We start from the raw sequence: 27355 nt of genomic DNA, 5'->3' as shown, positions 1-27355 counted from the left end.
CATTCTTACCTAGACGACTGCCTAATTGGAGAAAGTCTTATCAGCAGAGTTCTCAGGTCACGCACCGGGTGTTGCATTTCTTACAGTCTCTAGGTTGGGTGGTGATTGTAGCCAGGCCTCTCATTTGATCTCTCATTTGATCTCTCATCAGATATCTCTGATTTTCTCTTTGTTTAGTTAGGTTGGCGCACAGTCTTTTGTCTCCTCTGCAAACATCCCAGTTTATATTTTTCTTGGTGACCTTGGGCCTTCGGCCATTTCCTCGCTCTATTCTGCAGAATGCAATTTTACTTTCTAATGCCCAAGAAGGAATTTTCCTTCATCCTATTGCGAATCTCAGGGTCATCAATCGCACTATTTAAGTGTCATCTAGTTATCTCAAGAACCTTAGTTCTGTCATTGGGATGCTTCGTGCAGTACACTTTTTGGCAGAAGCTTGTTTGTATATATTTTTTTTCTGGGGGACCTCAGCAATTCGTTTTACCTTCGGGTGAATTTTGTTTTCCCTACTGACAAACAAGGCGGAGAGAGCTATGTTGGTCCTTGCCATGGCAATGGGTGATGTCATCCGCCAAGGAGGAGTTAAGAGTATACTCTTGAGTTTGTACTCATTTTTTCTTAGCTGTGTCACCCTGCATTTAGGTGAATGGACTCTCATTTTTTCAGCCTTACTTCCTCACTGCGACACTTCAGGGCTATCTCTTTTTGCCTTCAGGCTCACGAACATTTCTTGCTTCTTCCGTTCAGCAACAGTCTTGACGGAGACAGGGACAGATGCCAACGTCCAGCAGGGGTTTTTCAGCCTTCTTTATGCGTTTCTTCCATCATCTCACTAGGTGTTTACGCAGAACCAAGGCACCCTTCTACATCCGGACCCCCAGTCACTCAAACTTATGGCGTGGTTACTGGGTCTGCAACATCTTTGATATTTTCGCAGGAAGTACTTCAAGTTTTAATTGCTTCCAGACAGAAATCTACATTAAAGTCCTATGAATCAAAGTGGCGACGGTTCACTCTGTGGTACTCCTCTCGCCACTTCATTCCACAAACAGTATCCATTTTGCATGTTTTGGAATATCTTCTGCATCTTGCGAAATCTTGTCTGTCTTACTCATCCATTAGAGTTCATTTGGCAGCTCTATCAGTGATGCATGATACTGTTGACAACCGCACGCTTATGCAGCACCCACTGTCAAAGCGGTTTCTTAAAGGAGTCCTGCACCTGTACCTCCAGCTAGGTGAACTAGGTGAACAGACTCTTAAAGTTCTGTTTTCTAGTAGCCATAACTTTTTCTATAAAGTTTTCCTCTTCAAGCAGTGTTTCCCAGTAGCCATTGCAGCAAGTGGATCTATGTGTGGAATACTTCTACGGTTGGTAACTTCTTTTCGGTCTGCTGTAGTTTAAAATTTTCACCTTTCCCAATCGGTTTTTTCTTATTGGTTTTGTCCTTCTAGCCAGTAGGCGTAAAAGTTTTTCATTGTTTCTAACCCGCTATATCGCGAAGGATCAAGGAAATGAGAATGTCTATTTCTCTTCTCGCTGAGAGGGCAGTTCCACAGCGTATTACAACATATTCCACAACTTCAGAAGCGGGGTCTATTCTTACTACGGCGATTTTTGGTGCTCTCGGTGCACATTGGTAAGTTGGCAACTTAGTCCTAGTTTTATTTTATTTTGCTCATTGGGACACACTACATGTTAGTTGTCGCCAGGTGGCCTATGCAGCATGAACATTTCTCTGCAGTTTTCATAGGGTCCCTCCCTTCAGATTACTGCTTTGGTACTTCCCATCAGTCCAATCCTGGTCCGGTCCGGAGGGACGCTAAGGAAGGAGAAATTAGATCTTACCTGCTAATTTGCTTTCCTTTAGTCCCTCCGGACCGGACCAGGCCCCTCCCATGTTCTCTCTACTCTTTAGCTTCTTTTATTAAGTAGGAAGTGTATTCAGTAGGAAGTGTATTCATTCCTTTACGATTCGTGGAACAATACTATATATATACAGAACTTTACGTGGTCTATACCACTTCTCTGGTGGTTGCTGGTGAGCTCAATTGCTGGAATCTATCTATAAAACCTTAAATACGCCATACCACTTCTCTGGTGAGAGTTGTGGCTGAGCTCAGTTGCTGGAATATCTATAAAACCTTAAATATGATTTACCACTTTTCTGGTGAGAGTTGCTGGTAAGCTCAGTTGATGGAATATATATAAAATCTTAAGTGGGCCATACCACTTCTCTGGTGAGAGTTGCTGGTGAGCTATAAGACAAGTGAGCCATACCACTTCTCTGGTGAGAGTTGCGGGTGAGCTATATTATACGTGAGCCATACCACTTCTCTGGGGAGAGTTGCTGGTGAGCTATATTATACGTGAGCCATACCACTTCTCTGGGGAGAGTTGCTGGTGAGCTATATTACATGTGAGCCATATCGCTTCTCTGGTGAGAGTTGCTGGTGAGCTATAGTACAAGTGAGCCATACCACTTCTCTAGTGAGAGTTGCTGGTGAGCTGTAATACATATCGGGCCATACCGCTTCTCTGGTGAGAGTTGCTGGTGAGCTCTGATACTTGGCATTGCCGAGTGCTTTGTGGCTGCTAGGATTCCATACGGCACAGAAGGTCTTTCTTTCTTTCCTGCTTTGTTATTCAAATACTGAGGCTAAGGTCACATGGCCAGGGCTCCTATTGGCTCTCTAGAGTCAGAGTTTTTTCTCAGTCTCCACCTGCTGGTAGGCGAGCACAACCCATCAGTCCAATCCTGGTCCGGTCCGGAGGGACTAAAGGAAAGCAAATTAGCAGGTAAGATCTAATTTCTCCTTGCTGGTATTTCCATCAGCAAGATTGATTAGATTTGAAGCAATACTCGCAACTTCTTTCCGGTTTTATGTTGTTCGTCTTTGGAATGGTCTACCAGTGCAGATTTGTTTTTTTGAGTGTATTTTCTCCCTTTTGTGGCGCTGTGGCCCCCGACAACATGCCCCTCCCGGGAGCTCCACTGCGTATAAATGCCCCATCCCCATTCTCACCTCCCGGTCAGGATAGGACCCTCCTTCAGAGCCTACCTGACCTCCCTGGTGGTCCAGTAGGGCGTCGGGGGCAGGCGTGAGGGGGATTTTGCTGGGAGAGACACAATTCTTGATTTGAAAATGAGTCTGTTTTTTGTCTGCATTGGTCATAGAACTGGAATTACTTTTCTGACAACGAGTCGGAATGTGTCAAAATGATGGAAGAAGTGGAGAAACTGTGTGATCGTCTTGAGCTGATGAGGTATGTACTAGTACCTGTCCCTGGAGATTTTCCAGTTGTGTGGATTCTGGTTTGTCTAAGAACCAGGAACAAGATGGCACTGGCTCCTTTATTGCAAAGCCTATAAAAGAAGAGCCTTTTGACCAGTGTGTATTCAGTAGCATATTGCACATAGGACAATTTAAGGAATGCTCTGTCCTCAGAAAGTGCAACTAATGAATAAGTGTCTTATTAAAGTCTGCATTCTATAACATTCAGAGGACCCTGTTAGATCTATTTTGTGAAAGTTGCTTAGATACGGGAAGGACAGTCTTTGAAAAGCATTTTTCAACACTTGGATTTAGATTTAATTACTCCCCTTTCCAAATCTGAGCTGAAGTTGGACATTTCCAATTGCTTTTCATAATAGCATATAAACTTCTAATTTTTAACATTCAGTCTGACCTTTCAAGAAGTGCATGTATTGGTCCTCTAATGCCCATTTGTAGCAAAAAAAAAATCCATCTTCTGATCTTCCAGAATGTGTTCTTTTGCAAAAAAAAATTCCTTTATCTAGGACTAATTTTAGCTCCTATTCATCTCACATTCAATCTAATATGTTTGAAAGATGTCCTGTGTGGGGAACATGATGTTGCTTATCTGTAATAATATAGGGTCTCTGTGGATGGCAGGATAAATCAGCCATACAACTCTCACCTCCCCTCATGGTGGAAATTGCCGTTGGCTATGGAACAGACTTGAGGAGGAGGGTTGTCTGTTGCTGAGTAGGGAACATTCACACATGTCCAGAGTGGTTTTTCTGGTCTCTTCTGGGAGAAAGAGTCTGGTCTGCAGGGTTGCTTATACCCTGCTTGTCCATGGAAAATTCATCCTTTCCAGTCAGCTGTTCTCCCAAGCACTTGTGTTCTGTGCAGAGATTCCACTGCATTATTCTCTCCAAATTGTATTTATTTGTAGTTTGCAGTCCCTAAATGAGACGCTAGCCTCGAGTACGAAGGAGGAGGGGAAGGCTGCAGTAGAGAAGCAGGTAAGAGGAACTCAACCACCAGTCCAGTGCAGAAATAACTGATGCATGATATGGCATCCTTTGAACTTTAGTTGGTCAAGCCAAAGAACTGAACCAAAATGGCAGACACACAAGTAGTGGTTGTAGTATAGGAGGAAAATCCCAAAGAATAAGTGAATAGCATTCTTCACTAGTTTCTGAGGTAAGTTAACTAAACATGGAAAGACCTTATGAGAGTATATGAGGGTGAAAGGGTGTAGCAGTGTTATAGGATGTGAATGTGAGACAAAAAAACTAAAAAATGAGGAAAGGAGATACATCACTTTATATATACCAATTTTTGACACTTCTGTAGAAATATACGCTATATTGAATAATTTTGTATTTTTTCTTTGCATCATCAATAAAAGTAAAAAAAAAAAAGAGAAGCATATAAGTTAAACTGTAGGATTCGGTTACCAGCTGAACTGCTGCAGTGAAACATTTGAATCGGGATTGTCAAAGTTTATTCCTCGAGAGCTGCAAGCAGACCAGGTTTTCAGGATACAAGAGATTTGCATGCCTGCTATATCCATTGTACGCAGATCTCTCTTATGTATATTTATTACACTCTACCAATCACAACTATACATTATTCAAAATCTTTATTATTTATCATATCAAATATTCCAAGATTCAGTTACTATTAAAACCTAAAAAAAACTTTCATACTCCTACTACATCTCCAACTTAAATCTCACCAAACATACCAACACTCAACACTCAGCAAGCTCACAACAATTATAACAACATATTCCTCAGCATCCCTCCGGACCGGACCAGGATTGGACTGATGGGTTGTGCTCGCCTTCCAGCAGGTGGAGACTGAGAAAAAAACTGTGACTCTAGAGAGCCAATAAGAGCCCTGGTCATGTGACCCTAGCCTCAGTATTTTCTCAGTCTCCAGCAGGCAGGAGGTGAGCCCATTAGTCTCTCTTTTTTTTTCTCTTTTATGAGGAAGTTGTTTTATAACTTATCTCGGCTGTCCTTCGGTAGTCCTTGAGTCTTAAAGACAATGGTCAAATGAGGATTGGCTGTGAAAAAAACAACCCTTCAACAGTTCTCAATTCAAAATTCCCAAATCATACGAGAGTCCACCTCAAGACTAAAGAAATTGTGAAATCCACAACATATAAAACACTGTATATATCAAACACGTTGTTTTTGCTGACCGAGTCTCCACCATATTATGGTTACCAACGCCCAATCCATCAGGGTGTGACCATAGTAACATAGTAGATGACGGCAGAAAAAGACCTGCATGGTCCATCCAGTCTGCCCAACAAGATAAACTCATATATGTATACCTTACCTTGATTTGTACCTGCCTTTTTCAGGGCACAGACCGTACAAGTCTGCCCAGCGGTATTTCCCGCCTCCCAACCACCAGTCCCGCCTCCCATCTCTGGTTCTGGCACAGACCGTATAAGTCTGCCCTCCACTATCCTCGCGTCCCAACTACCAACCTCTCTTCCCCCACCTGCTCCGCCACCCAATTTTGGCTAAGCTTCTGAGGATCCATTCCTACTACCAGTCACAAAAGTTCTTCAAAATGCAGAAATGCTTCTTATATTCGACTGGACCCTTTGTCTTACAATTGACCCATCTGTATTGGAATATAGATACCCTGTTTTTTTTGTATTTTGTGAACATGTATATTTATTAGGGATATCCTGAAAACCTGGCCTGCTTGCAGCCTTCAGGAACTGAACTTGGACAAGCCTGGTCTAAATGATTCCTGTGATTTCCTAACAGCACATGATTCCATCGTGGGGTCTGTTTGGGCTGCTAGGTTTAGTCCAGTGTAGACTGTGTCAGAAGTGGGTGGGATCCAGCCATAGCTCGTGCTCTCTCTCTCCCATTCTCATTGGCTCCAAGGAATGGCTTTCGTTGGCTGACGCTATCATTGTCACTTTTTGCAGCAGTTTGTTTTTAGTCGGGCATAGTAGTCTGCGAGAGATTAAATACGGCTTGTTTAGTAGCTCCAACTCCAGTTACAAAATTCACTGGACCTCTTTTCCTCTCCGTGTGCCTTTTTCTTCCCTTTTCGTATTGCTTTAACACTTTAGGATACCATTAATCCCTAAATATGAATGTCACCAAAAAGTTTTTTTAATAAAGGTTCAACATTACTACAAGACTTGGGTGAATTTCTTTATAAAGATAGTTAATAAACCCCAATAAATAAATTAATTAAAATAAAATAATGTGTATATATCAAGCCTAGAAAAGGGAACCCCATGTAACTGAAGGAGGTAATAAAATACTGAACTGGATTGACCCAAAATAGCAATAAGGAGACCAACTTGTGTGATTAAATTGAGCTGACTTAGCTTCACTTTGCTCGCTACATGTAAGCCAGCTGGTCCCTATTGTTTTGGCATTGGCTTCAGCGTAAACCTGCCTAATGTGTGCTGTTGTGTTGGTGCTGAGGTGTTTGTGAGTGTAAGCGAGTGATCTTGAGCAAACTGAGTTGCAAGCCACAGAATATCTGAATTCTGTTATTCTCTTGAAAAGGAGAGCTTCACAGGTTTGGCACTTGTCTTAGATGAGATCACTTTAATTTCTTGACAAAAGATAAGATTCTTGCTGCCGGTGGTCTTACTGCTTCTAATTGGTTTACTTTGCACACCTTTGAGCTAGATCGAAGCAATCAACGCACAGCTGAAGAAGGAGAAAGAGGAGGCAGAGGCTCGCATGCGCCAGGCAGCTCGAAGCTCTGAGCAGTCTGCAGGAGGGGGTGGCAGTGGGAGCAAGAACTGGCCAGAAGACGACTTGCAGTTACTTATCAAAGCTGTGAATCTCTTTCCTGCTGGAACCAATGCTAGGTAGTAGCAAATTCAACCTTCACACAAAAAATCTGTACCACTTGTTTTTGAGTTTACTTTCACAAATTCTTTTTCCAATTCCAAACCCTTTTGAAAGTTGTAAGATGTTGAGAACTCCCTTTGAGACAGAGACTATACAAGCACCTTATTTTTCAGCTGGCAGGCTGGTTACCTTGAAGAGGCCACTTTGCTGGGTTTAGTAATTTGGTGCTAGAAATGACAAGAGTGATGTCAAAACATCTTGCTGATGTCACTGACTGCTCTGTTGCTAGCACAAAGTGGATGCTTCCAGCAGTAGGACGTACTTCTTTGAGGTAACCAGATAGCAGCCCAAATAGGATTGTCCTGCTAGACATTTGGCTGTGCAATAAGTGGTCTTGAGTTTTGAGTTCCCCTTCCTTTGTTGGCAGGCCCTGATATTCCATAGAGATGATAATTGTGTATTCATTACAAGTGGAGAGTTCCAGCAAACTCCGCGTTTTCTGCGTATTTTTGATTGTATATTTATTGTAATCCTCTGGGTTCAGGCAAACTATAAAAGTGCAACTCAATCAATAATCTAAACAGTTCTGAGGCGGTACCCTGGATATAAATGCCTGGAGAGTGTAGTGATAGCTAGCTAGCAGCACCCCCCCCCAAAGTTAGTAGAAAATGTGATTGATGTCAGTGTGAACCTCTTTTCCCATTGTACAATTTTGGCCTTGAACTGTGGTGAATTTTAGTAAAAGCCTTAAATACTCCAATTCATGGTTAGTTTAGTTAATATAGCCTCTCATTTTTGGATGAACCTGTTTCTCTAGTCCAGCCCCAGACTTGCTGGATACCTTTGAGGCAGCATGCGAGTTTGGTGAGAGAGAGAACTATAAGATACCCTTATTGAAAATCTTTCAATGTCTGTTACCTGGGTGAACTGTATGGCTGAAGATTGCCCATCCTTTCCCCAGGTAAAAGTGTGTCTGAAGGATCAACAGCCTGCAGTGTTTTCCTTAATGCGGAATCATTTTGAACAAAACTCAATCGTTCTTTCTTAGGGTTTAGACATAATAACATAAGAACAGTGGCGTAGGTGGTGGTGGGGGGGGGGGGCGGTCCGCCCCGGGTGCACGCCGCTGGAGGGTGTCGGCTCCGCGCTGGTGCACTGCCCTCTCTGCCCCGGAACAGGTTACTTCCTGTTCTGGGACAGAAAGAGCAGTGAACCAGCGCGGAGCCGACACACCCCAGCAACGTGCAGTCGGGGCGGATCGGCCCTCCCGCCCGTCCCTCCCGCCCGTCCCTCCCGCCCGTCCCTCGCTGCAGGTATGCGCTCCGGGGGGGGGGGGGGTGTGCTCCAGCGGGAGGAGGGTGCACCGTGCTGCACCCGGGGGGGGGGGGGGGGGTGCAGCGGCGACCCGCCCCGGGTGTCAGCTCCCCTCGCTACGGCTCTGCATAAGGAACTGCCAAACCGAGTGAGAACAAAGGTACATCTAGCTCAGCATCCTATTTCCAACACTGTTGAATCCAGGTCACAACTCACAAGTTCCTGGCAGGATCCCCAAAGCAGCAAGATTCCATGCTACTATGGATAAGCAGTGGCTTTCCCTGGGTCTGTCTTAATAACATGATAGGGCCATGGGCAGAGACTGGGGAAGGGGTCCCAAAGCCTACCTGCACTCTGTGCCTCCTTCAGCTTCAGGCAGACTCAGGGGCCCAGGGCAGTTGATCTGATTGCCCAGCCCTAACACCAGCCCTGTCCTTGTGTTAGGTGTTGTTCTAACATTCGTACCAGATTTTTAATTTTTCCAGAGATTGAAAGAGATGTTACTGCTTTGACGCTTGTCACTTAGCTCGGGGAGGTTATTGATTTTTGCCAAATCTGTTTGGTCTTTGTCATGTAGCAATGCATTCGTGCTGTCCAGATCATGTGCCCTCAAGCTGGCTGTGGGCAAGATTCTCAGAAATATTTTCTGGTAAGGTGAATTGATGGAAAGGATTGTACAAATTCAACTTACGTGTAATGTGTTTTTCTCCTTAACTTTAGGTGGGAAGTTATTGCCAATTACATGAATTTGCACTCAACTTGTGGAATAAAGAGGTCCGCTAAGGATGTCATCAATAAAGCTAAGAGTCTTCAAAAGCTTGGTAATTCTATCTATTTATTTAGGCATTTATACCCTACATTATCCTGAACATATTTGAGTTCAATATGGCTGACAGTAAATAGACAACAGACAAGGTTTACAAAGCTATAAACAAAATATAAACCATTGATGGCCAGTTGCAGTCTAAAATGCTCCATGAATGGCTAGAAACCTCTCAAAGAGGAGAGTTTAGTCTTATGAAATACCAAGTAATCAGGCTAATCCTTGATTGTCGTTTGAAGTGAATTCCTCCACTTTGCACCCTGGTATCTAAAGTCAGCAGAGTAAACTGACTTATAATGCACTGTTTTGCAATCTGGAAGATGAAGTCTAAGGTAGGTCCTAGAATCAGAGATTATATTGCTTAGGGGAATAGTTATTAAGGGCAGCATATAATCCAGTTTCATTCCATATAATATTTGAAAGACAAAACCGCATAATTTAAAAATAATCCTGGCTTTAATTGGCAACCAGTTCAGCCTGCTTTAATAATGGAGTGGCTGTATCAAAATGTGTACCTCGAGGACAAGCCTAGCTGCAGTATTTTGGGCCATTTGTAGCCTTTTTAGGACAATCTCCTTACATCCAGCATAGATGGAATTGCAGTAATCGAACTGATTTAAAACCAAGGATTGAACTAGCAGGCTAAAGATGTCTGGCGAGAAATGTGATCTGATTCTCTTCAGCTTCCAAAGAGACCTAAAAGATTTTTTTCACTACTGAGGAAACCTGAGGCTCGAACGTGAGATGACTACCAAATAGTACACCCAGTACCCTAGGGGGTATGACACATTGTCAATAGTAAAATTATTATATGCGGTACGGTCAAAGGGGTTGGTTAGCACAAGAAATTTAGTCTTATCTCTATTAAACTTAAATTTGGAAGCCCAGGATTCCAACAAATCCAGACCAAGCCTAATCTTAGGAACAATTCCTGGAAGACCAGTCTTGAAAGGGATGTAGATTGTGACATCATCTGTGTAAATAAAAGTGCAGAACCCCGCTGCCTCAAGCCTTTCACCTAATGGAGCCATCATAACACTGAATAGGATTAGAGAAAGCGGCGAGCCCTGTGTCACCCCATAGTCAGGAGACCAGGAAGGTGAGAGAGAACCTGACAACTTCACCTGATATGATCTAGATTTTTTGAAGCCGCAGAACCATTGGTGGATCTTCCCACACAATCCAGTGGTAAAGAGGTGGGCTTTTAGTTTGGACTTCAAAACGGCCAAAGAGGGGGCTAGACACACAGGTTTGGGAAGTCTATTCCAGGCGTGAGGTGCAGCAGGATAAAAGGAACGGAGTCTGGAATTAGGTCTCCCTAGACCTATCCGAGCAATCCATGACCACCTACCATTCAGGAAAGCACTAAAAACCCATTTATTCAAATAAGCCTACCCAAAGGACCCAGATTAATCTTTTGAACCCATCTACCTTACATATACCAAAGAGAAAACGACATTGACCCAAACTCTATCTCCCACCTTACCTTCCTCTCTATCACCTGTCTCTACCTACCCATCCATCCTATTACTATGTTATACTTAATATCCTACTTTACATAACAAAATTCTGTGTTACCCATTACTATGTAAGCCGCATTGAGCCTGCTTTTAGTGGGAAAGTGCGGGATACAAATGTAATAAATAATAATAATAATCCAAATTGATCCAACAGGCCTAAAAGCAACTCATGATCAACAAGGTCAAAGGCACTTGACATAGCAAATTGCATCAGTATAAAAGCCTAGACTGCTTTCCTAAAATCAGATATTAAGGTGGTCAAGACCATCTCGGTACTATAACAAGGCCTGAAGCCTGACTGGGATATATGCAAGAGGGAGAAAGAGAAACGGTGATTCATAAGCTGAGTACCAACTATTCTCTCCATTTCCTTAGTTAACAGTGGGATAGAAGCGACAGGCCTGTAATTAGTAACATCTCCCAATGAAACTGAAGTGCTTTTAGGAATTGGGGTAAGTATTATGGAACCTTTCTGCTGAGGAAAAGCCCCTTGAGTCAGCATAAACGAGATATGAGCTTGAGGAAGGTCAATGAATCCTGCTGGTGCAGTTTTTAATAAATAATTCGGGCAAGCATCCAGAAGCAGTGTGAGGAAGAATACTTTGTGAAAGCATTTGACAGTCTCCTAAGTGGATAACAGAAAGGAGGACCGCAGTCGGTCAGTCGCAATACCAGCATTCGGACTAGGCTGCTTGAAGCAAGATTGCACATCAGTGGCCATAAGTTGCAACACAACCCCCCTAATGTTAGTTACTTGTTGTTCAAAATACGTAGCTAATTGATTAGCAGAGGGAATGGCTATAGTTACTGATGTTAAGTTTTCAGTCGATACAAACTTATTAATAAGGTTAAAGACCTTATCGGTGTTTTGGTGGTTGTGACCAATTTGCTCTTTATAGTAGAGGGTTTTAGCTTCTACAATTTTTTTTCTTATAATCCCTGATAGATTTCCTCCAAAGCATTTTATTCTCATCAGATTTATGTCTGGACCACTTCCTCTCTAATTTTCTACACTGCCCCTTCAGGAGGAGAATATTTTGATTGTACCAGGGAGACACCCTATGGGTGAGTTTGGGCGAAACTTTGATGGGATCTATACTATTTGATTTAATTTGCCAGAGCTACATAACTCATCCCACTTACACAAGAAATCCTTGCTCTCTGCGTCTGGAAGTTGTGGACTATCAAAGATTCCAGACCAGAATTTTACAGGATCAATTCTGCCTCTCGATTTAAAAGAAGGAGAGGTTGCCTATTTACAGACCTTACCTCACAAAGCCAGGAGTCTAGTTCTTAACATGTTATAGTCTTTTCATGATTCCCTTCTTTGGGGGAATCTTTCCCTATTTCTTCTGATTGATTGGGGGGGGGGGGGGGGGGGGGGCTCCTTTCATAGTACACGCCATGGGAGAGTCGGATACACCCAGCCTGTAAGATCCATTTTGTGGTGGATTTTTTTTTTCATTGTTTGTTTAAATTTCAGGGAAGGGGGTGCATGATGGGATCTGGGCTTGCTTTCTTCCTCCACAGTATGCTGGAGTGTTATAAGAATACAGACACTTCAGAATTATTGCTCTCTTTCCTGGATGGCACTGGGGGATGGCTTTCAACTCTTTGATGGCTCATCCCTATTCCCTCCCCCCCCCCCTTTTTTTTCCTGCTTCTTTTTCTTTGTGTTGATCAAGTTAAATATTGCAACTTATCAATTCGGGGGGGGGGGGGGGGGGAGAAGGGAAGGGTAATTATATTATACCAAATGGTTTGGTGATGGTTTTCTGCTTTTCTTCTTGAGGTTACTGTATTGGTTCCTGGAATACCTCCCAGTGGGGGGTGGTGAGGACAAAAACAGTGATGCAATTCAAAAATATGTGGGATAAACACAGAGGGTCCCTACATAGCAAGGGGGTGGAATCAAAGCTAAACTTAACTGACCTTCACACTTTAAACAAGAAAATAGTGGGATGTAACCTCCATGGAGTGGCAGGTACAACTCTAGCCACCTTACTGGGAAGACTGGTTGGGCCACCCTCATCTCCCCCTATGTTCCCGCCCGTAACCTCAGCTCACAGGACAAAGCCCTTCTCTCAGTACCCTTCTCCATCACTGCCAACTCCAGGCTCCGCTCATTCTGCCTTGCCTCACCCTATGCCTGGAACAATCTTCCTTTACCCATACGCCATGCCCCCTCCCTACCCATCTTCAAATCCCTGCTTAAAACTCACCTCTTCAATGCTGCCTTCGGCGCCTAACCGCTCGAGATATATAGAATGCCCCAATCTATCCACCCTATCAGATTAACTGTTCTCTTGTCTTTTAGATTGTAAGCTCTTTGAGCAGGGACTGTCCTTCTATGTTTAAATTGTACAGCGCTGCGTAACCCTAGTAGCGCTTTAGAAATGCTAGTTAGTAGTACTGGTGTTTATCTGCAGTTATTTACTGTGTTATTACGTTAGTAGTAAATTAAAGTAGTTTCATTAATTCTCAACTGCAGCTTAACCCAGCTCTTTGAAAATTAACATTTAAAAATAAAAATATTTTTAGTTTTGTGTAATTCAGAACACTTTTGAAGAATGGACTTTCATGGTGTATTTTAGACAAAGTGTTGTTTTGTATGTTTATCTCAACTTGTAATTTTATACTTTTCTGAGCTTCTCAATCTTTAGTGATCTCTCTTTCAATTTGTGTTTTGTTTTCAATTCAGATCCTCATCAAAAGGATGATATGAACAAGAAAGCCTTTGACAAATTTAAAAAGGAGCATGGGGTGGTGGCTGACGTAGTGGATAATGCCATCCCTTCTGAACGCTTTGAAGGTGAGGGGGTGATTAGAGAATCGCATCCTGAAAATATGATGGAAAGGCCAGGCAGTTGGGCATTTCAGCTCTTCCTGACATCAGTGGGCTGGTTTTCTAGTGCTGAAGGACTTCGTTTGTTGCCAGGCCCTGTGGTATTGTAGTGCTAACCTCATGATCAGGTTCTTCCTGGTCTTTAGAAACTTGCAACCTACCTACATACATACACAATGAGTTGCCAAGTCTCAAGATTCACTGCCCCTCCTCATTTTATACGTGTTTGAGCCAGGGGCTGCAGATTGCCTGATTCCTATGAAACAAGGTGTTAGACTTGGAGACAGTTATTGCTGATAGCGTCACCACTCTACATGGAAAAGAAATAGTGATTATTTTACACAGCTGGAGACTTATTAGGGCAGACAAGCTGTCCAGTTCATTCTAAAGCCACTTGGATAACAGTATTTGAGACTCTGATCCTAGTAAGTCAGATATTTCCATTGCTGTAGCAGCATATGAGGCCTTGGGATTATACAGTATTGTGGCACTCAGAACAAATTTTTATTTTTAAATTTTAGTTTTCAAAAGGCTGGTACTCCCATTATATTAGACAGACTTCCTTCAAAAACGTTATGCTGAACTTGCAGCAGGACTATATCCTGCCTCTTGATACCAGGATTACTTCTGAATATATGAAATTTTGATGTTTGGTTAAGATTTGGAGCCAGATGCACTAAAGTCATGGTTAGAGCCATTCCCTACCAAATTCCATAGCGAATCGGTAGGGAACGGCTATGCATCAAGGAAAGGGAATGCAAATGAGCTACTCGTTGTAGCTCACTTGCATTCTCTATTCCATCGTAAAACAGTTGGCCATGCGCAGAGCAGCAAAGAGTTATGCTGGCTGCTCTGCGCATGAAGACGCCGCCTCTCCCCCCCAGCAATAATAAAAACAAAAGTGCAGTTGAGGCTAGCCATTGAAAAAAGCGGCGTCATTCACTTCCACAATAATAAAATACGTCTCAGCTTCACTCAGCTGAGAGACCTGGAAGTCTCTGAGCCAATCACAGCGCGTTTAGTAGAAGGTCTGCACAGGCTACTTGTATAAGAAGTTTTAGTGTTCTCATTTTCCCTCTGCTGGTAGGAGTGCATAACCCAAGCCTCTTGAACGGTCTGGAGGATTGCTGAGGAAACAAGAGTTTTGTTACAGAAAATTAAAAGGCATTGCCTTGCATTCCTTTTCTTTGCATGAGAGCACTGCATTCTTACTCACCTGATTGCTACTGCTAAATCTTTTAACTATTTAACAAGTACAGGGAGCCCATGACCTGTACACAAGGTAGTCATTCAAGCAATGGCTGTTTTAGCAAGCAGAGGATTTTTATCCCACTCCTGCATGCAAGTGAAGTCTTCAGGGCAGGGCTGTCAAACTGCAATCCTGGAGGGACACAACCCAATCTGGTTTTCAGAATATCCCCTAATGAATATGCATTAGATATCTGCATGCACTGCTCCCACTGTATGCAAATGTATCTCATGAATATTTGTGGGAAAGGGCCTGAAAACCAGACAGGTGTACAGCCCTCTCGGATTGCAGCTTGCCACCCCCTAGTCTAGAGAACGAGTGCTATCAATAAGTTAGTAATAATGTGTGGCCATTGGTTTGCATTAACCTTTAGCATTTGTTTCTATTCATTTTATAGGCCCAGGTGCAGACTTGGTCCCATGGACTACAGAAGAGCAAAAACTGTTAGAACAAGCCTTGAAAACATATCCTGTAAATACTCCTGAAAGGTGGGAGAAAATAGCAGCAGCTGTACCTGGTCGGTCTAAGAAGGACTGTATGAAGCGCTACAAGGTTTGACATGCCACTTGGTTACTCTTCTAATTAACTCTTTTTTTTGGGGCCCTTCCAGCTCAGTTGATGGCAGCCCCTATTACGGTTATGGTACCTTGAGCTTTCATTTGCAACTACCCATGTTTCCCCATTTTTAACTCTCACTCTCCCCAGCTGTGGGTTGGGACCCTAAACGGGGTCACAACCTAGGTGGGCTCTCCATTGGTACATCATTATTCTACACTTCAAGGGGGTGGGGTCTCACAATTGGCCACAATCATGGGGTTACAGGTACAGAAAGATAGGGAAGTACTGGTATAGCCCAACTGTTGCACCAAAAGACCTCAGCTCCCTCCCGTGCCTTCTGACCACACAATGCCACTATTATGTATTGGCCGAACTCCCCTCCCTGGCAGGGTACAAGTACTGCTATAGCATCCCAAGCACCAGCCAGTCCAAGGAGCAAAAACTGAACTCAACAGTCATACACACATATCCTATATGGCTCATAGGAGCCAACTTTTTGAAATGATTGGGGGTGCTCAACTTTTCACAAATTACCAAGTACAAATATAAAGGAAATGTAAAGCACGGTGGGTTGTCTTTAAATGAAGTGCAAAGCAGGTGGTGCATACACGGGGAGGACTTGTGGGTAAAAGAAATGTTAGAGGTAGCAGTGCAAGTCCCACCAATCTCTCTTCCTCCACAACCCATCACCACAGTTTACCATCCTACTCCCAGCCCATCTACACCACGCTCATGCTATACCTTCTAGGCCACCCAGGCCTATCTATACAAACCATATTCTCCCCCTCCCAGTCAGTCCTCAATAATCCCTCTTCTGTACTTAACATGTACACATTATTCACTGTTTTCTTTCAGACCACCCCTTCTTTCTCAGTCCTTCTCCGCCTTAATGTCTTCTTCCTCCTGTCATTTTATTCTGTTTTCCCCCTCACTTCTTTCTCCCAATGCAGTTTGACTTTTATTTTGGGGGTAGGATGATTATTGCCCCCTCCCCCAATACCTACTCCCTCATTCTATACTTCTCTACTCTGTACTTCCTCTTGACCTGACCTGCCTCCTCCTACAGTAATTCCTCCAGTTAGGTTCCCTCTCACTCTACCTTGGTCAGTGCCCCGCCCCTAGGTTCACCCATGACTCCTACCTTCTAAGCAGATTTACCTTCCATTTCACATTTTTTTTTTATCCCTACTCTTCGTGGCATATTCCTACTCTCCCTTCCCAGAGCCCCAGACACTGTTCATATCTAGAACTGACAGACTGAAATATAACAGCAGTTCTACATCCAGAAAGGCCCTAAGAGCTGCTCCACCACCTATATGCACAAACCTTGGAAGCTCAGCAATCAGTTTCTCCACAACCCCTAGGGCCACATTGGTATGTTCTGCTTCCTGCCCTCAGCCTGAAAATCCCAAAGATCACATGCTGAACAGGTAATCGGTGAACCCAAAGGCATGCATTCATATCAATCCACTGTGTGCCAGCCCACCTGCTAAAGCTCTAGCAGTTAGTTATTGGTTGGCTTGGGGTCTGAGTTAGCATTGACTGTAGTGCCTTCTGCAAAAATGGAAACTGCCACCTTATTTGGTGGTAAAAACTTTGGCACAGTGCCGCCTCCTTTATTAGGGGTGACTCCAGCACAACATCCCTCTTACTTCTGTCCTTTTACCAAACATCCCCTTCTCCACTCTCTGCCCAGCACCATCATCCCCCCACTCTTTCCCTGGCCTACATGATGTGGAAGGATATAGAGATGACATACAACTGTAGCAGTACCCCTCATTCGTGGTACCCTGCACAGCCACACAGGTCACATACCCCAAAAGCTAGCCTGTAGCAGAGCTGAGCTAGGAGTGAGAATAGAAAGCCAGGGCTCAGTAGCTGAGTCAAGAGGGAAGCCAAACCAAGAAACATACATAGTTGAAGAATAGTGAACCACTTATCCCCTTCCAAACTGCACCCATCTCTCCTGTAACCTCTTCCAGCTGCTTCCATGCTATTTCTTTGGGACAATGCAGCATAATGAGTCCACTTAGTCCAACACCACTGTTTCCCATAAGATGTAACAAGGGAATGACTTATTTTTGTGAAAATACTCTGTATTCCCCTTTCAGTCTGAGACACAATCATAGGTCTCTCCATTTCAGAACTGCCCATTTGAAAGATATTTTTCAGACTGTGGCATCAAATACTGGCACAATCCCCCTCCCTCCTGCTCACCCATGTCCTTTCAGCAAAATAACATGAATTTTCCAGGGCTGGAGACGGGCAAAATATAGCATTGCCTTGATTCAACCCAGCTGGCACAGAAATCTGTACTAAAAACTTAAAACTATTTTCCAACTGTTGTGGCTGTAGTTTAATTTCAGTCCTCTGTCACTACTTGATCTTGGGTTTCTCTCTGTGCTACTTCAAGAGAACTGGAAGGAACTTGTTTTAAGGATCCTATTTCAGCCTTCCATATTGTCATTATTTCTCTTTCTTCCATATATATATTTGTCTGTGGTTTCTCTCTACAGTTACTCCTGATTTGTAGTTCTCAGCTGTCCTTGACCTAGTGACACAGCGGTTTGTCATGGTGCGCTGGTTGAGAACCACGTACAATGTTGTCCAGCCTTGTCTGCCATACTTAGTGCACAGCTCTCGTTCACATCTCCCACCAGTCTGCAGGTGCTTTTTGTACCATTTTTTTTTAAAACTCTTTATAATTGATTTGATTTTCTAGGTAGACTTTACTGTCATATTTTGGGCTGAATTAGTCTGTTCCAGTCCTAAGCAGAACTCTGCTTCTTAAGAAGATAAGCATAGTCAGACCAGTGGTCTGTCTAGCCCAGTATTCTGTTTCCAACAGTGGCCAATCAAGGCAGTCATGGTGAGAGTAGGCCTTCTCTCTCTTCTGTCCACGGCTTCCTGTAGGAGCTGACAGCAGCTCCCAGCAGCCTATTTCAGTTGGTACTACTGTACTGTTTTTCTCATTTTCATTATCTGCATTAGCGTGCAGTAGAAAATGTAATGATGCATGTATTAAAGCTGTTGATGTTTTACAAAATCTAAACTTTTTTTTTTTCCCCTTTGTTTGAAACACAGGAACTTGTTGAAATGGTGAAAGCCAAGAAAGCTGTCCAGGAACAGGTGCTGAATGCTGCTAAAGTAAAGAAATGAGACTCTGGCTAGTGTCACTTTTTGTTGTTGTTGTTTTATAATAAAAAGACAAATACCGCAGAGGGCTTTATTTAACAAACATCCTGTATATCCTTTTCTGTGCCACTGGAGCTCACAGCCTGGTCTTAGAGAGAGGAAATAGCTTCCTGCCCTGGACCATAATAAGAGGACTTGAAACTATACAAAATAATTTTATTAGCCAGCCATAAACATAAATCAGAATTTATCAAATGCTTTGGTTAACACTAAAAACATTTTTTTTTAATGTTTAATTTGTGTTCTTAACTCCGCAGCCAGTACATCCCACTTCGAATTCTGTTGTAATCTGGCAGCTGTTCAATCGGACCTGGGGGATTTAAAACAAACCAGACCAATGAACAGAATATATTAAAAAAAAAAAAAGTAACTGCCTTATTTCATTCTGTGTCCAAGCAATCAACTCTTACCAACAGCAGCAACAGCTGGACACTTATCATAAATATATTTAGTGCAAACATCTCGGACAGTCTTCGCATCAACAGCCTGAAAGGGAAAAAGAAAAGCAGTTTAAAGTAATGTACTTACCCCCCCCCCCCCCCCCATTCACTAAGCTGCACAGCAATTTCAACACATTTGCATGAGCTATGTCAGCATTAGCGCACAGCTTAACGGGGGGGGGGGGGGGGGGGGGGGGGTTGTTAATCTTCTAAACAGCATTTAATAAGTAAGGCTCAGCTGTGCTGTGTACAGGGGCCCAGGTCAGTAGGTGCTGAGCATCCTTTTTTTTTTAGTGTGGCAAGGGAGGGATAATTTGTAGTCTGTTTAGAACACCCTATTCATTTTGAAATGTTGACATCTAGAGTTCTGCAGCCCTTTTGCTTGGCAAAACATTTGTTAAATTGTATGAGGAAGGGCCATAAGCTCTGCTTCACATCAACAGTTAAAACAATTCCACCAGTCACACACAACATGTTAAGAATTCAAGATAGTGGCATCTCCAGAGAGAAATACTTGGGGTGGGGGATAGCCAAAATGACATTTCTGCACAGCATGCCTTCCACATCACACACCCCACCCCCATTTTTAAATTAGCAAACTAGGATACCATTGAGGTCTATGCATAAAGAAACCCTCTCCTTCCAGCTAGCTTCAGCTACCAGGTAAAACCATCATTATAATTGATAGCATCATTCAATAAATTCTTCTGTGTGGCTAGAAGTCTGGGTTCGCTGCAGGGATTGGACAGAATCTTTCAATATAAACTCTGCACCTCCAGTTCTGTATCACACAAAAAATATTCAGATTGTCATTATCACCTCAGGAGCAAGAGACACATAGTAACATAGTAAATGACGGCAGCTAGAGATGTACGGTCCATCTAGTCTGCCCAACAAGATAAACTCATTATAAATGGTACGCGATACTTTATATGTATACCCAAGTTTGATTTGTCCTTGCCATTTTCAGGGCACAGACCGTAGCAGTTGGCCCAGCACTGTTCTTGTACTAAAACTTCTGAAGTTAACATCAAAGCCCCTTAAAATTTACACTGCAGCCCATCCATATCTATTCAATCACAATCAGGGCACAGACTGTAGAAATCGGCCCAGCACTGGTTTTGCTTCCCACCCAATCTCTGCTAAGATTCCATGGATCTATTCCTTCTAAACAGGATTCCTTTTTGTTTACTCACATGTTTGAATTCCATGACTGTTTATCTCCACCAACTCCCGCAGGAGGGCATTCCATATATCCACCCTCTCCGTGAAAAAAATACTTCAATACATTACTCCCGAGTCTGCTCCCTTCAATCTCAATTCATGTTCTAATGCCTTCCCGTCTCCGGAAAAGGTTGTTTGTGGATTAATACCTTTCAAATATTTGAACACATTTTTGGTAGCTTTTCTTTGCACCCTTTCCAGTCTTTTTACACCTTTAGCAAGATACAGCCTCCAAAACTGAACACAGTACTCCAAGTGGGGCCTCACCAACGACTTGTGGAGGGGCATCAACACTTCCTTTCTTCTGCTGGTTATACCCTTCTCTATGCAGCCTAGCATCCTTCTGGCCATGGCCACCACCTTGTCGCTTTGTTTCTTCACTTTCAGATCCTCGGGCACCATCACCTCAAGGTCTCTCTCCTGAGGAGCTTACTAATCTCTCCCCTCCTATCTGCTATCTCTCTTTTGGGTTTCTACATTCCAAGTGCATCACTGCACTTCTTAACTAATTCCACCAGTGTATATTCCTGTATTGTATGTTTTATATATATATTTTTTATACATTTTTTTTTTAATATGCAGTGCTCAGAACTTGCTCATGTGCCATACACCATATGTTATGGAGTCGGCCCGCAGCAACCAACCATCATAGCACTGGTCCTGCCTACCTCCTAATTTTAAAGACCACTACATTAGATCATAGGTATTCGACCACTACTGACTTATAGACAGGATCACTTATCTGTAGATGGTCAACTGGTGCCAATGATAGGGCTGGTGTCGTTGCTGCTGGACCTTCACCCTTGTGCTGTAGTGAAGTTAAAATTATAATTCCATCGTTATTCCCATGGGGCCACGTTTCACCATCATGGTGTTCTCAAAGGAATGTATTTCTCAACTGTGTATAAGGCGGGAGTGATCTCGATTCAGACTCATCCCTGCTTGCACGAGCAAGTTCTGAGCACTGCATATTAAAAAAATATATATAAAACATACAATACAGGAATATTCACTGGTGGAATTGTTGACATTATTCATTTATCACACCAGATTGAACTGAAGAGATACCTTAGTATTAAATTTTAACTGTCAGACCCTTGACCATTCTTCTAATATTTTGAGATCCCTTCTCATTGTTTCTACTCCCTCTAGGGTATCCACTCTATGGACTATCTTCGTGTCATCCACAAAAAGGCAAACCTTTCCTTCCAACCCTTCAGCAATATCTCTCACAAATATATTAATCAGCATAGACCCCCTGAGGAACTCCACTGCTCACCTTCCTTTCCTCCAAGCGGACTCAGTTTACCACCACCCTCTGCCATCTGTCGGTCAACCAGTTTCTTATCAATTCAGCCCTCTCAGCTTATTCACGCGTCTTCTATGGGGGACCGTATCAAAGGCTTTGCTGAAATCCAAGTAGATTACATCTAGCATACGTCCTTCATCCAGTTCTTTGGTCACCCAGTCAAAAAAGTCAAGATTCATTTGGTAGGATTCTCCTTTGGTAAAGCCATGTTACCTCAGATCCTTTAACCCGTTGGCTTCTAGAAAGTTAACTATCCTTCCTTTCAGCAGCGACATGGGACTTACTGGTCTGTAGTTTCCCACTTCTTCCCCGTCTCACTTTTGTGAAGGAGGGACCACATCTGCTCGTCTTCAATCCCGCGGAACCTCTCCCATCTCTAAAGATCTATTAAATCTTTAAGAGGTCCTGCCAGGACTTCCCTGAGTTCCCTCCGTCTCCTGGGATGTATCCCATCTGGCTCCATCGCTCTGTCCATCTTCAGCTTCTCAAGCTGTTTATAAATTCTCTGTAAATAACACAATATCCACTCCATTCCCAGATATTCCCTCGGCAGCCAACCATACTCCTTCTCCAGGATTTTCTTCCGTGAATACCAAAGAAGTAATTGTTTAGCACATTCGCTTTATCCTCATTACTCTCCACATAGGCGCAGAATTGCAAGACTGAAAGCTAATGAGAATGACTATCTTTTCTCCTTTCTCCAATATATCTGAAAAATGCTGTCATCTCTCTTTACATCTTTAGCCATTTTTTTCTTCCATTTGTGCTTTCGCTAGCCGTTATTTCCCTCTTCGTTTCTTTGAGTTTAATCCGATAATCTTTTCCATGATCCTCTCGTGTTCTTCTGTATTTCTGGAATAAAGCCTCTTGCTCTTATTTTTTCACCTACTTGTTTAGAGAACCATATAGGCTTCCTGTTTCTCTTGTTTTTGTTTACTTTCCCTGTGTAAAAATCACTTGCCATATTTATAGCAGCCTTTAGCTTGGACCACTGATTTTTCACTTCCTTCCCATGCCAACAGTTCTTCAGCTGGGTGTGTGGAGACCACTAGTTGAGCATTTTTATTTTGGGTGCCAAGGGCCTGCTTTCAAATAGGACCAGGCACTTTTCAAAATAGCACAAAACCCTGCAAACACACATTCAAAACCAACATGGCAAACTTACCAAACCATAAGAACCCTAATTCACCTATGAAATAACAGTATATAACTACTACACTGGGCCCTATAGCAACAATATACCTACCACTGGGAAATGAAAACAAGCTGGACTGTTACAGAATCCTTCACCTCACACATGCAGAATACAGATAGATCCACACCATAGGGACCACAAAACACCCCCCCCCCCTCCACCCAAGAAAGCCAGACTCTGTAAGTGGGACAATACTGGTAAAAGAAACACATTTTGTCCTGTAGTCTGCTCAATAGAAAAACTGGATGTACATTTCTCAAGGTAGACACATCCCAAGCCATAAAAAGTATTAAATAGTATTTTTGTTTTTACACCATTGTTGTCTGAGCTTTTCAGTTATCTGATTGGGCAGGTCCTCTTTTCCACTTTCCGTTTGTTAGTCTTCTCCCAAATTATGTTCCAGGTTTGCCTTTCCATTTTTTTCTCTCATCTTTTCCTTCTCTATATCCGTCTGCCACTGATCTATGATGGTCTTTTTTTTTCTTCTCTGCCTTTATATCTACCCATTTGATTCTACCCTCATTCTCCCTTTCTTTCACCCTTTTCAGCTCTCATCTACCTACCAGCTTTTCCTTTTTCTCTTCCTCTCTCCCTCATCCCCTTGCAAGTATTCCCCTTACCTCAACTGTCCCTCTCCTTCCCCAGTTTCCTACCTCCCCCCCAAATGAGGTGGCTTTCATTTTTCAAAATACAGATGGGGAACCACCCTTACATCAAGATCTAATAATACACTGCCAAAACAAGCCAAATGAAAACAAAACTGAGATAATCAGTGTGTCGGACCCCAATCTACAACCAATGGTATATCCATTACTCTTTCCATATGGAAATCAGAGCTGGGGGATACATATTCCTTTGTCTAAACAACCAAAATGTATAATGCACCTGCGTTCCAAAGCAAAGAATACAAGAGTAAGAGTTACGCAAATGCAGTACTATGGGTACCGTTTGGCACTAAGAGATGAATTCAATCCTTTTCTTAGTGCAGGAAAACTAACGCAACAATATTTTGTTGATGCATATATTAAAACTGAGGCAAACAGACTAAATTATATTTGACAAAATCAAAAACTCTTAAGAGTTGAAAAATACTCCGGGTTAATGGACCACCTTGCAAGTGAAGCTGCAAATGAAGGAATTACACCTGGCCAGGCATTTATTTTACCATCATCATTTGCCGGCACCCCAAGAAATATGCATCAAAATTATCAGGATGCAATGGCAATAGTTCGCAAATATGGCAAGCTAGATTTGTTCATTACTATGACCTGCAACCCAAGATGGGAAGAAATTACTCAAAATCTAAAAAAAAAAAGTCAGGCACCAGAGTTTCGACCTGACTTATTGGCAAGGGTGTTTCATTTAAAACTAAAAGAGTTACTACACGATATATGCAAAAAACACATACTTGGTGTGCTTCTTGCAAAAATTCATGTCACTGAATTTCAAAAGCGTGGTTTACTTCACGCTTGTATATTAATTATCTTGAAAGAGGAACATAAGCCAAAAAGAAAGGAAATAATTGACCAAATCGTATGCACTGAAATTCCTGAAAAAAAAACAACTTTCCACGTCTGCAGGCAATAGTTGCTAAACTTACGATACATGGCCCATGCAGTGACCATAACTTAAATTTTCCCTGCATGCTTAATGGGAAGTGCTCTAAACAGTTTCCAAAACCCTTCCAAAATGAAACTATTGAGAACTGTGACGGATATCCTAAATACTGCAGAAGGGATAACGGCGTAGGTACACTCTTAAATGGAAAATTCATTAATAACACTTGGGTTGTCCCTTATAACCCTTTCTTAAAGTACAATTCCCATATAAATGTAGAAGTATGTGCATCTATTAAAAGTGTCAAGTACCTCTTTAAATATGTCTATAAAGGACACGATTGTGCCAATGTGGTTATTACAGAGCACCAAACTTTACAACATGATGAAATTAAAACGTTTACTGACTCTAGATATGTTAGTGCTCCCGAAGCTGCATGGCAATTAAACGGCTTTGAAATGCATCACACACTATCCAGAGATTGGAAGTACACTTACTAGATCAACAAAGCATTGTTTTACATCCTCACAAAGTTGAGGCTGCAGTACAAAGAGCCAGAACAACGGACACCACTTTAACAGCGTGGTTTAAACTTAATGCAGAAGAGAATCCTCCAGAGACCGTTTTGTACATAGATATTCCTATGTACTATACTTTTGACAAAACAGAATGGAAGTGGAAACGTAGAAAAGCAAGACATGACAAAACAATTGAGAGAATATATGCAGTTAATTTTCCAGCAGACCCTGAGCGTTGCTGTTTAAGGGTAATTCTACTAAACCAACCAGGGGCTAAGTCATTTGAAGACTTAAAAACAGTTGAACGTATTCTTTATAATACATTTCAAGATGCAGCCAAGAAAATGGGGCTCATTGACGATGAAGCTCTGTGGGAGAACACCTTAGACAATGCAGTCACATGCAGCATGCCTCATGAAATCAGACACCTTTTTGCATACATTTGTGTTTTTTCCGTAACATCAAATGCATTACAAATTTTCCAAAAATACAAACTTACTACGATACAAGATTTTCAACACATCCATGGTTGCCAAGGTGATTGCTCTGTTTGTGAACAATTGTGCCTTCAGAAAATCCAGGACGTTCTGACTACACATGACAAAAAACTTGAACACTTTGGTTTACCAACAATCATCCAGAGAACAGAAGATCCTAAACTTGCCTTCAACGTTGCAGGTGAAAACCGTAAAGCTCAACAAATGCTTGAAAACCTAAATAATGAGCAAAGGGAAGCATTTCATACTATACTTTCTGCCTGCAATACAAAAAACATAACCCACATGTGCTTCTTCCTAGACGGTCCTGGTGGAAGTGGAAAAATGTATACGTATAACACTATCCTGAGCAACATCTGAGGAGATGGAGGAATTGCACTACCTGTTGCTTCTACAGGAATTGCTGCAAACCTCCTTCCAGGAGGACAAACTTATCATTCACAGTTTAAGTTACCTGTTCCTCTACTGGAAACGTCAACATGAAGTATCAGATTAACATCAAACGATGCTTCCATCATTAGAGATGCTAAAATCCTTATTTGGGATGAATCAACTATGGCACCCAGTATAGCACTTACTGCTGTAGATAGACTCCTCAAAGACATCATGAACAATCAGAAACCATCTGGCGGGAAAGTTATTCTCCTTGGTGGCGATTTTAGACAAACTCTACCAGTGGTACCACACGGTGATCGAGCTCAAATTATTGAAGCAACCATTAAGTTAAATCAACTATGGAAAAAAAATGAAATACTAAAATTAAACAACAATGTCCGCTCTGTAGACCCAGATTTCAACAACTGGCTTATTACTTTAGCAGACGGAAATCTTCCATGTCCAGACGGTTTCAAAGATATTATCAAAATCCCACAGAACCATATTTGTGACGGCGATATAGTTAATGCCGTTTTTGGAGAAAAAATTACCACAGATACTGTTTACAACTTTGCTAAAAAGGCTATTCTTTGCCTAAAAAATGCACATGTTGACAAGATAAATGAAGCTTTTCTAAATATTTTAGAAGGTGAGACAATTATTTATTTAAGTTCGGACTCCATTCATGACGCTAATGATGAGGAACATCAGTTATACCCTATAGAATTCCTTCATGAACAAACTCCAACTGGCATGCCTTGCCATAAACTGCATTTAAAAATTGGAGCCATAATTAATCTACTCAGGAATTTAAATTACAGGAGAGGTTTATGTAACGGAACTCGCTTAATAGTCAAAGACTTGAAACCTAACCTCATTATTAGTCAAGTAATCACTGGGTTAACTGCAGGGAGTACTGTTTTTATACCATGTATTGAACTAGTACCATCTAACATTACGTAGAAAACAATTTCCTGTGAAATTGGCTTTTGCAATGACAATTAACAAGTCACAAGGACAAACATTTGAAAAAGTTGGCATTTTCCTACCAGAACCAGTGTTTACACATGGCCAACTGTATGTAGCATTTTCACAAGTTCGAAAGTCTTCTGATGCAATTGTAAAAGTCATAGATGGTCCTGAACAAAGAAAGCTTTTCCCCTCATTGTAACAAAGTTTTCACTAAAAATATTGTTTATAAAGAAATCTTGCAAATGTAAACAACCATTATATTTCTAATAAAAATTTTACAATTTCTGCGTACTCTAACTTAAAAAAAATACTATAAATAAAAATCACAAAAAAAAAAAAAAAAAAGATTAAAACAAAAAAAAAAAACCCATAGATAAAACAATCCGTATCTCATACCCCTGGAGCATATTACTCATTATACACCGGTCCCAATTATTACTTATCATGACAGAACATTTCTCCTAACAGTTCCCTTAGAAGCATAATTGCCACTACATGATAACCTTGCTAGCGCCCGTTTCATTTGTGTGAGAAACGGGCCTTTCTTACTAGTAGTAACATAAATGACAGCAGAAAAAGACCTGAATGGTCCATCAGTCTGCCCAGCACAATAACTCTAAGCACGGTATGCATATGCATACTTGACCTTGAGCTGTCCTTG

At 42.1% G+C, this 27355-nt stretch overlaps 2 protein-coding genes across 2 annotated transcripts in view; one reads left to right on the top strand and one right to left on the bottom strand.

Annotated features, from left to right (window-relative positions):
* DNAJC2 (DnaJ heat shock protein family (Hsp40) member C2) overlaps positions 1-18650 on the top strand; it is a 41486-nt gene extending 22836 nt beyond the window's left edge. Inside the window, exons 11-17 of the mRNA XM_030216405.1 lie at positions 3180-3268; positions 4205-4274; positions 6936-7120; positions 9138-9238; positions 13462-13572; positions 15252-15406; positions 18497-18650. Of these exons, the coding sequence (XP_030072265.1) occupies positions 3180-3268; positions 4205-4274; positions 6936-7120; positions 9138-9238; positions 13462-13572; positions 15252-15406; positions 18497-18571 (786 nt within the window). The 3' untranslated portion in view covers positions 18572-18650. The remainder of the gene's footprint in view (positions 1-3179; positions 3269-4204; positions 4275-6935; positions 7121-9137; positions 9239-13461; positions 13573-15251; positions 15407-18496) is intronic.
* Positions 18651-18749: 99 nt separating this feature from the next.
* PMPCB (peptidase, mitochondrial processing beta subunit) overlaps positions 18750-27355 on the bottom strand; it is a 55399-nt gene continuing 46793 nt past the window's right edge. Inside the window, 2 exon segments of the mRNA XM_030216406.1 lie at positions 18750-18917; positions 19018-19093. Of these exon segments, the coding sequence (XP_030072266.1) occupies positions 18853-18917; positions 19018-19093 (141 nt within the window). The 3' untranslated portion in view covers positions 18750-18852.

Source organism: Microcaecilia unicolor, chromosome 10 (genome assembly GCF_901765095.1).
Source record: "Microcaecilia unicolor chromosome 10, aMicUni1.1, whole genome shotgun sequence".
NCBI lineage: Eukaryota > Metazoa > Chordata > Amphibia > Gymnophiona > Siphonopidae > Microcaecilia > Microcaecilia unicolor.
The sequence above is the reverse complement of the archived record's forward strand: the minus strand, read 5'-3'. Positions and strand labels throughout refer to the sequence as shown.